General features: G+C 33.9%; 1 protein-coding gene across 4 annotated transcripts; it reads right to left on the bottom strand.

The window, feature by feature from the left end:
• Positions 1–269: 269 nt before the first annotated feature.
• Positions 270–8,052, bottom strand: LOC132037938 (probable hexosyltransferase MUCI70). Of its 4 annotated transcripts, none has more exons than XM_059428606.1 (11): positions 7,962–8,029; positions 6,951–7,115; positions 6,178–6,727; positions 4,981–5,220; positions 4,581–4,794; positions 4,356–4,465; positions 3,277–3,476; positions 2,330–2,433; positions 1,198–1,385; positions 921–1,120; positions 270–705 (listed from the first exon to the last, which is right to left on the bottom strand). In XM_059428606.1, the coding sequence occupies exons 3-11, from the start codon at positions 6,431–6,433 to the stop codon at positions 499–501; spliced, it is 1,719 nt and encodes a 572-aa protein (XP_059284589.1). In that variant the 5' UTR covers positions 6,434–6,727; positions 6,951–7,115; positions 7,962–8,029; the 3' UTR covers positions 270–498. The 4 variants fall into 4 exon arrangements, with proteins under 4 accessions (XP_059284589.1, XP_059284588.1, XP_059284586.1 ...); XM_059428605.1 differs by having other exon boundaries at positions 6,178–6,732; XM_059428603.1 differs by lacking the exon at positions 6,951–7,115 and having other exon boundaries at positions 7,962–8,052.
• Between the last annotated feature and the right edge of the window lie 2,701 nt (positions 8,053–10,753).

The following is a 10,753-nucleotide window of genomic DNA, read 5'->3' on the forward strand; positions in this document are numbered from 1 at the left end:
TTCTTAAATCCATATTAATCTCACAGTATATATGATGAAAAATTTAACATTTGAACTTGCTTGGAGCATCAACCACATACATGCTCTTTTCAACAATACGTGGGAGAGAATTCAAGGCTCTAATCACAAGTTTAAACTTATATCCAACTGGTGCAATATGAATGTCTGCGTCACTTACAAATGACCCTCTCATTCATTTGCGTGTAGCATATATAACTTCATTGTTGTAGAGTTACTAGCAGAAAATATGACATCTATTGAAACAAGAATGGACCAACCTATTATTTCAATTAGTGATATCTACAATGTTAATTGAATTGATATTCACAACCTCAAACAAAAGTAAAACTAATTTCTTTCTTCGCCCATTTGAGAAGTACCTATCAAAATTGTCCTAACCTTGCTGAATAATAGTAAGGAACAAATAGGTTGAAAAAATGGATTCTCTTCTTTTGGCAGCCAAAAAAGGAAGGGGAGAAAAGGGGGAGGACAAGAAAATCAAAAAGTTGCACTGCTTCCCTTATTTCCAGCCCCAGCTTTCCGATGTCGCCTTGAATTAGACTTCCTTTCACCTCTTCCACGCTTTGGAGGTCTCCTTACAGGAGATTTACTGGATGAACTATCACGAACCAAAGCAGGTGGAGGATGACTTCTTCTCACAACTTGCATGTGAGCCCTTTGCTCCAGTAAATCTCTATGGTATGCCTGCATAGATTTGGTATAGACACTCTTATGCTATGAGAAAGTATCGGATTGTAATGCGCAGCAAACTTTAAGGAAAATAACTAGCTAACCGTAAAAGTGGAAACGTACACGTAATATCCAACTTTTCCCAATTTAAGAATCAAAATACATTTTAGTGGTATCTTGGCTAATTATAGGTTTTGGGTGGAATAAGGGAGGTTTTCTTTTGGGGATACCTGTATCACAAAATTCCGCCTCTCACAATCCAAAAACATGTTGACGTTCCAGCTAACTTTTGCCATCAATTTGTCCCTAACAGTGGAAAAACTCAACTGGTCTCTTGAGGTAAAACGATCAACTTCATTGAACCACAGACAGGTGAAGAGATTTGTTATGGGAATATGCTCCTTTATAATAACACATCCTTCAGGAACATCTGCAGAAAATTTGCTAAGCTAAGTAAATTTTGTGAGCGAGTGGTTAAATAAACACAAAATGAAACTATGGACCCACCACTAGTAATAGGAAGCTTAGCCTCCGAATATGCAGTTAAACCTTCTTTCTTGTAGAAGTCAATTTGGTGGTCAATGGATACATTATCATACTTCCCTGCAGCTTTATTAGCTTCAGCTTCTTCAAAGACGTCAAAACGTCTATAATGTCTTGAAATAGCAAAAGTAGCATTCTGGCGCCACAAGAATCTGACAGAATAGAAAAGAAGAAACTCAGAAAGTTAAAGTAGAGGTGAGATATCGCAACTAGAAGGTATAGACCTACAAAAAGAATGAATCATTTGTTCAGGAGGTACACGCCTGCCGCCACTACAACAAATAAAATATGGTCATGTCGAAAAGAAAATATACAGCAATAGGAAAAAAATATGAGAATAAACTATCAATCTGTTGCTTCTGTCAAGGTAATCATCAATAACTCATTGACCATTGTCCGAGGGGTGGCATCATAGGAAAGCCCTAGGGCTGCAGTATCCTACCTAATAAAGTCTTACTATAGCACCCATACAAAACACATTCAAGGTACAATCCACAAATAGAATATGGATACCGTTATGCATTATGGCCATTGACCATTCATCATTCTATACTTCCACTATTACAATCATTTGATCAATACCTAAAATGAGCAGATACAAGTATGTAAGTTATCTTTTCTTAACAAAAGTATGTATATTATCTTTCCTTGGAAAATCAACTCATTAATGATAATTACTACACAGCATTAACACTTTGGAGTTTGCACGGAGAAGCCAGGAAACTTAAAAAAATCAGCAACAACAATCTGGTTTTAGATGATGCAGTTCTTCATCGGCTCCAAGCCTCCAAACCCCAGTCATAACCCATGATATATCAGCTTCACCCCACAGCTATCGGCTTAGCACTGGTTCTATCATATGCGTGGAAAAATGATATGCATAAAATATGATAAGTAATAAAGGGAAGCTTAAACAAAAATGAATTAGATCTATTGCCAAATCAAAACCATGTACAGTAGCTAGCCATCATTAAAAACCATTTTCCCTTATCACCAATAATTAGCCATTGCTAGAACTTTATTGTAGAATCTCTTCAAGTATAAGGTATTTCAACCGGGCATACAAGGACACAAGAGGCAGTAAAACCAAATGTACCTCTCGAGGATCTGGTAGGGATCAACAACGAGCTGAAGCTTTCCATCTATCCAAATTGAATAGCGGACATTAGGAAAGAGCCTATGCAGTAGGAGCTTAGGTACCTGCCACAGATACATCTCTTTCAAGCAAATCCATATTCATATGTTCTACTTTTAATCAGCACTTAACATACGAAAGAGATTCTGAAATTATACTCCACGAAAGAAAGATATAACAAAATAAATTCACATTGATGTCAGATGAATGACAACAGAACCTCTACAAAAAAAAGAGAAGAGAAGAAGAAGAAGAAGACATCGCATATATTCTATTACCTCTTGGAGTGTTGGTTTGTTCTCATCACCATTTGTGAAGAAAAATCTAGACTATTACATTGCCATAGGGATTTGGTCTAGTGGTTAGAGTGCAGCAAGTGATATGTGGTTTAGGCACATGTCAGGGGTTCAAACCCTGTCGTAGACAAAAAACTGGGTATTTAAGTGGAGAAGGATAGAGGGGTGGCCCATTACCCACCGAGTTTCGAAACCCTCAGGGATTTCTCGGTAATCAAAAAAGGAAAGTTTAGAATATTATGCCAACATGGCATGAATCAAAAGATAGGATCCCTCAATCTGCTAACACTAATTTCCAGTTAGACGTGTAAAAGACTAACTTAACAGTGATTACGGTGCTATATTACAATGTTCCACAATAGATACTTATATTACTAAAAGGCAAAAGCAACATATGACTACGAAAGTTCATTGCTTTTCGTTTCTTTTCTTTTTTTTTGGTTCCTACGACCAGCATGCTCAGAATTTAGTGTGTTTTCATACCCAGATGCCACATCAAGCACTTGCGTGACCTCAACCCCTTAGAAGAAAGCAGATCAGGGATCAGGTTTAATATTTGAGAGAAACTTTGATTGAGATGGGAGGATTTGGAAGAACACCAGGAAAACAAACCTTCCCATTGCGTCTCGCATCAGAATAAGGCACATTGCGAACAAGAATGATCCTCCATAAACCAACCCTATTTCTGCTGTCCAAGAGGCTAGAATTCTTCAAGGATGCTTCTGTTTCTTCATCAACAAACATATAAAAGGGAACATTTTCAAGTGCAATTTTACCCGAGTTCTTTGGCTGTTGAATTACATCATAATTTCCTGTAGAGCATTTGTGTAGATAGAGGTAAGGGATAAATAATCTCATTGCTGCCTGATACAAATGCCACAATACTAATTCTCCAACTTCTAGAGAAGCCACAAGAGATAAATATCAAGTCTTAAAGGCAAACTTATCTAATCCAATTCAAAAATATTACAGAAAAAAAATTCCGCTCCATTTAGTATTAGGCATTGTATCCGTTTCTAGGCGCATAGATAAGATAAGCAAATAAAATTCTATAATTGAACAGCCACTTAAAAACAAAACTAAACTCTTTTAGCGCTGGCAAAAAGACAAACATTACCAGATTCAAAAAAAGACAATACCAGCTAGTCATTTTAGTTAAGCTAATTTATTGTAACCAATACCAAAATGATCATCTTTTCTCTAATTCAGACTAATATTTTACACTATTGTTCAACTTAATAAATAAAAATACAACTTTGCCCTATTATTCATATATTATCTTTTGCATAGCTCTGGAAAATTCAAATATCAAAATCATACTTTTTAAATTTTTTTGCTAATGACTGTATCATGCACAATCAGGATGGGGAGGATGTTATACACTTATGAAAATTTTGCTTAACCAATCATGGATTTTGAAAGGATCAAAATAAGCAGTGCACGAAAGCAAACTTGTTTCTTAAGACGTAGCTAGGTGGCACTGATGGGTGACAGCTAATAAGTGCCTGATTATCTCTCATGCATCAGTGTAGTACAGTGCTATAGATTGATGAAAGTTCTTAAGGTTTTGACACTAGCCACTTCTAGCTTGGCTACATTTTCTGATCCTCTTGCACCTTATACTGCTAGATTTATTTAAGAAACATAAAAAAATTAAAAAGATGAAAACATGGAGCATAGCTATAGAGTACCAAATATGGCTGATGCAACAATGACGTCATGGAATTGCTCCATCTCCTTTAGAACAGCCGCATCTATGTCAAACCCCGTTTGATCACCAGGTCTACAACCTTTGACAAATCTGACCCAAAAATATTAGGGATGGGCAAAGAGCAAATACTCTGGAAGAAGGACAAAACACTAAAGCCAACAACAATAAGACAAGTGACTGTGTCAAGATGACAAGTGCAACTTACCCGCAATGCACAGTCATTGACTCTTTTATGTCAAAAGAAGCATTCCTATCCACCCACGAAGGGTACCCACCAAATGCAGAACCCCTGTGAGGTTCAGTCTTCATGGGAATTTGCTCATGGAAATAAGTTAAATGCTGAAGCCCGGGTGACGCTGACGGGACTCTAGGCATACGAGCTATTGCTTGCTCCACAGGAACGTAGCATACAGGACATGCTGAATTTTTTTTTTTATCAAGCAAAATATTTATAAATACAAGACATGCTGAATGAAAATGAAAGAGAGTATAACCAAGATTATAACATTCCATGAAGTGTTGATCAAAGCAAAGGATAGAATACAAATTTGTGAGATCAGCTAAGAAATAAGATCAGGTTGGAAACAAGTGAGTTTTACACTTACGTCGAGGCCCAATTCGCCTGCTATCACCAGGTGGAGGAGGGGAAAATGCAAAATTTCGGCAAGGATCGGGAAAAGTAGTTGAATCTTTAGCCTCTGTCATAGCCAAAGCATGGGGAGGAGGCAGCTGAGCATTATTCTCACCGCATACCATAACCTTCCTGGGTAATAATGCAGATAAATGATATGTGCTGTTTTCAAACCAATCCTTGAAGTCCAATTCGGAGCTCCTTGATGCATCATCTGATAATGGCAAAAATCTTGTACGAAAATCAGGAAATCCATCTCATTACAAACTACAAAAGCAACTTCAATACCAAATAAAATGCAGTATACAGGTGATGATGGTTTTGCCACTTCTCACAAAAAAAAAGAGGCAAGCACCACACCTACCATAAATTCCTTTTTCTCTTTTTTGGACATGAAATAGATCGATACTCCAACGATGCTCAGAAGAAGAAAGACATTAAGAGTAAACTAACAAATTCACTATAAATCTATGACTGCAGTAGTGAGACAAATTACTATGACTTTACTTAGTGCATTTCACAGATCAACACAGGATAGATACCTACTTCATTCGCTGCCACACCACGCCCGAAGGAAAATAAAATATGAAATGTTTTTAATTTATTATCAAATCATTAATCCAATTAACAGGTGAAGAACTTTTAGCTTATGACTTCCAAATACGACCCTAGCAGAGAAGCCGCTCTAATTTAACTATTTAATTAGTAAGAACTAGAATTATCCCTGTCTCTCCATATTTATTTTATTTTATTGTTTCACTAAATGTCACATTGATAAGAGGTTACACCAATAAAGCTGGAAGTCAAGAACAAAACTTCACGCTTTTCTTCAATAGAGTAGAAGTTACAAGGCCAGAAGCCAACATACAGTAAAACTTCACTGCTCTCAGAATACAGTCTAGAAAATGACATAAACTTTATTCTATTCCTTGCAATTACTCAAACTTGTGACTCTAATTCCTTCTCAGTGGCTGTATCCTATGTCTCTTGTGCAGGTGTGTTAAAACCAACACTTTCATTTCAATTGGTCGTTTCCTTCACCTATCCACAATATGTATTTGGTCCAACTAAGAAAAAGTATTAGAGCGAGCGAATAAAGCTACTAAAGTTAAAAACATAAATAGATCCCCATTCTAAAACAAAAAAACCAAACAGACTTTAGGAAACGGACCTTTATTAACCATGGAAAATCCTGCAACAAAAGCCAAGAGTGCAAATGCAACCAAAATCAGCATTCCAACCTGCCTTCGCACCAAAAACCTGCAAATAGAGGGAAGAAGTCTTTCCTTCTCTCTGGAACCAGAAAGTGATGTCTTTGAAGGTTTACGCAAGACAAACGAATTCTGAGAGTGCAAAACTCCATTTTGTGCCAGTTGCTGCAACGACCCATCGCTTCCAGTCCGAAGACCCAATGACCACCCAGTCATTGTTCCTCCAACCACACAATAACAACAACAGTCATCTCTTTCTTCCCTCTGAAAACCCTTTCATTCACTATACTCCACAAGTACTCTTCACAATGTAAAAGTTCTTCAAGGTACAACTTCTTAATGCCGTCTCATCTCTGCATCGGTGTGAGATCCGTAATGTTGCAGCGAGGAAACCTTTACGACGTACTGAACCAGTATAAATTATCCTTCTTCTACACAGCAAATGCTATCCTACAGATCCTCTTTTCTGCCTTTCGCAGAGCCAAATCAATCGGAAAGCGAATTCACTACCTACACTATAACCAAAGAACACATCATGAACTAAGTCCAACTCCAAATAAATAACGGTTCTGGAAAAAGAAGTAACAAATTCTCAATGTCGTGATCTCAATGCATGTATGTGATTGGTTTTGAAGTCTACTTAATCAACCTTTTAGTTAGTTATTCATAAGAGAAAAATTGCCCTGATTTCATTAGTAAAAAAAAAATAAGAAAAGAAATTCCAACAATATACTATACTCCCCAACTCTTCACAATGTAAAAAGTTGTTCAAGGTACAACTCCTAATCATTGTTTCGTCTCCGCATCGCTGTGAGTTTCCCAATGTTGTGGCTTACAAAGCCTTCACACCATACCGAATCAGTATAAATATCCTTCTCCTTACACAGCCAATGCTTTCCTACAGAGCCAAATCAATCTGAAAGGCAAATTCACTATATACCTATACTATAACCACATAACACATCACAAACTAAGTCCAAAGTGCAATTAAATAATGCTTCCGAAAAATGTACTCCCTCCGTTCCAATCTATGTGATACTTTTCACGTTACGAGATTCAATTTACTTTGAAGCTAAATTGGATTTGATTAACTCTATTTTAATAATAGATTTACATATTGAAAAACTACATGAAAAGTAGTATAAGTTGTAACTTTTCTCATATCAATTTGGTGAAAAATACATCTAAAAATGTTGGTCAAAGTTCATGCAGTTTGAATCTCGGGAGGTGAAAAGTATCACATAGATTGGAACAAAGGAAGTAACAAATTCTCAATGTCGTGATCTCAAAAACAGAACCGAATAACTAACTAAAACGGTGATTCAGTAAACTTCTAAACCAATCACATACATCCATACGCGATAAATCGCCTGATTTTCATTTAAAAAACGCAACAACAGATATTCCAACAATATACTACTGATACGGCATGAATAATGCAGTGCAGAATTCAAATCTGGACCAAAAAACACATCACATACTAAAAAGTAGTAACAAATTATCAATGTTGTGATCTCAAAACAGAACCGAATAACTCACTAAAAGCTTGATTCAGTATAACTTCAAATTCAATCACACACATCCATACGCGAAAAAATTGCCTAATTTCATTTTTTTTAAAATAACAAAAAAATATTTCAACAATATAATAACTGACACGTCATGAATAATGCAGTACAGAATTCAAATCTGGATCAATTTAAACGAACAAAAAAGAGGTTTAATGATTAACGATTTGGCTTACCTTAATCAGACCGTAATTATTCGAAATTGTGTGAGTGTGTTGTAAGAATCCAATAGGGCTTGAAATTGCGCGTTTCCTCTTTGGGGCCCTGCTTTGATAATTCTCTCTCTACGACTCTTTCCCCCTCAGCCTTTTTTTATTTTTCAATTCCCTTTTGGTTTTATTATTCTTTGCTAAGTTTGATGTAGAGTGATAACCTTATTTTTGTTGTATGTACTATGATAAAATCGTATGGATGTCTCTATTATTTTTTGGGGGAAAAAAATGAGATCTACCCCTTTATCTTTTCCATTTTTCCACGTAAATTTTCAAAAAGTTTAGCATTTATATCAAATTTATTACTAATAAGTATGACATGTATTTAATATTTACACTTAAATATCTTCACTTAATCATGATCAATTAATGCAGAATTTCACTTTATTAAATTAATTAATCATAATAAGTTGATTTAATTTAATATAAACATCGAGTGTCAGTATGAATTTTTGGAAAGTTTCTCTTTTTTAATGCAAACTCGATAAATTGAAATGAGAATAATTTGAAGAAATATTTGTTGTTATTATTATGTGATCGTACAAGAAAATAATAATTTTTTTTGTTAATTAAAAACTTATTGCATTCCTAACGTCACATACAATGAGCTATGAGGTTCTTTAGTTAATTTAAAAGGTCAAACTATAAATAAAGGGAACAACGAAGTCTTTTAAAGTTAATTATAATTATAATTTTATCCAACATGAAATGCAAAAAGTAATCCAGTCTGGCAATACTTCAAAGAGGATTTTGCTTTTATAATAATATAGATTATTGCCAAATAAGCGAAGTAAGGAAACAAACTGCTCCTTAATTCAACTTGTAAAATTGTAATTTGAACTAAAATATTTTGACTGTTGGACTTCCTATTTGGGGAGAAATCTTCCCTATGATAACTCACTACTGAATTCAACTCGTAAAACTGCAATTTGAATTAAAATCTTTTGATTGTTGGACTTTCCTTATGGGGATAAATCCGCCCGCCGCCCCGTATTAACTTAGTACTAAATTCAACTCTTAAAATTATAATTCTGTTATGAATAGTTATCTATATGTTGTGGATGTCTATCTTTAGGAGAAATATTAGGGTTAGTGACTTTGGGATCAAGTCAGTTTTCCCCTATTAATATAGAGGTTCTCCTTCATTGTAAAGACATCCCTAACAAGAGAAATAAAGATATCTCCTTTATTCTCTCTTTCACCACAATATTCTTCTTGCTTGCTTTATTATTTTATAACACGTTATCAGCACGAGTCTCTAATTTTTTCAAAGTTAAAGTTTGATTAAACAACTTTTGGATTTGCTTTACCATCAATTGAAGTAAATCATGTAATCTGTTCCAATACTGCTTTGTTTTTATATTTGCAAGCTCTCTAGTTGTTCTCTTTTACACGTTAAGATCTATTGTTAGTTACATTATTCAAAGGGATAAGGCATCATTACCCCCTCGCCTAGTATTGCCATACGACACCTTACCTAATGTTTGGTCCTATCACCCCCTAAACTATTTAAAACCGTAATATTTTACCCCTAAATGCCTCTGAGAGTGTGTTTCACTCTTTGAGAGAGTGAGAAACATAAAAAATAAAAACTTAATTTTTTCTTAAAAATTTGTATTTTCTTAAAATATGAGTATAAATATAGTTTTTCACATTTTTAAAAAATAATTAATTTTTTCAAAATTTTATAAAAAATCAGTTTTTTTTCAAATTTTGACAAGAAAAACACTTTTTTCGATTTTATTTGAAAAATAAAAAGTGTCCTAAGAAAATGAAATCATGAAAATCAAGATCTTTTAAGACATTTTAAAAAAAATAATCAAGTTTTCCATATTATTAACAAATCCATTTTTCCATATTTTTGCTTTTTAATTCGCATTTTTTTTTTTTTTTTTTAAACGGGTTTTAAAAATGAATTTTTTAAAAGAAAAAAATCAGTTTTTAATTCGACTTTTCAGTTTTTTTTTTTTTTAAAACGGGTTTAAAAATAAATTTTTTAAAAGAAAAACAGCTTTTTTAATTCGCGTTTTCAGCTTTTTTTTTTTTTTTTTAAAAATGTGTTTTAAAAATAAATTTTTTAAAAGAAAAATCAGTTTTTTAATTCACTTTTTTTTAAAAAACGGGTTTTAAAAATAAATTTTGTAAAAGAAAAATCAGTTTTTTATTTTTTTATTCTTAAAAATTCGACACGAATATTAAAAAAATAAAAATAAATGCACATGTGGCTATGTCACTCTCCCATATGAGAGCGCATCAAGCAGTTACTATTTTTAAATAGTTTGCTGTGGGTGATAGGACCAAACATTCAGAAAAAAAAAGACGCTTTATCCCTTATTCAAAGGCTAACTTGGGAACAATTTTGCTAAGAGAAAACATAAAATATTGATCAAATCTTGCTTCTTTAGAAGTAGTGACATATTGGAGTGAAAGTTTTCTTTAAAGCTTCTATCACGAAAAGGAATTTACTAGCGATTAAAATATAATTTTGTTTCTCCTCACTTATTACCGTGTTCATTAATTATTAACAATATCCAAATTGATCCCAAAAGGAGAAATACATATATGTATATATCTGATTATCCCACTTATGTGAACATGATCTTCCTTTGGGTATTATGATATCAATATATGATGTGAAGGATTCGTTACAATGATCTAGTACTTACTGAATACCCTAATTAATATGATGAAAGTTTTATTTGATATTAGCAAGTCATCTGTTGTCCATTGCCGTAAATATACTATTTTCGTTATTA

Source organism: Lycium ferocissimum, chromosome 11 (genome assembly GCF_029784015.1).
Source record: "Lycium ferocissimum isolate CSIRO_LF1 chromosome 11, AGI_CSIRO_Lferr_CH_V1, whole genome shotgun sequence".
NCBI classification, from domain to species: domain Eukaryota; kingdom Viridiplantae; phylum Streptophyta; class Magnoliopsida; order Solanales; family Solanaceae; genus Lycium; species Lycium ferocissimum.

What these genes read in the sequence shown, in the direction of transcription:
- LOC132037938 (XM_059428603.1), bottom strand. Translation starts at nt 6,433, where the DNA reads ATGACTGGGTGGTCATTGGGTCTTCGGACTGGAAGCGATGGGTCGTTG. An exon ending in ATTTTCCATGGTTAATAAAG is followed by an intron (nt 5,221 to 6,177) that starts GTCCGTTTCCTA and finishes TGCCATTATCAG; the next exon opens with ATGATGCATCAAGGAGCTCC. An exon ending in ATGCGAGACGCAATGGGAAG is followed by an intron (nt 2,434 to 3,276) that starts GTTTGTTTTCCT and finishes TATCTGTGGCAG; the next exon opens with GTACCTAAGCTCCTACTGCA.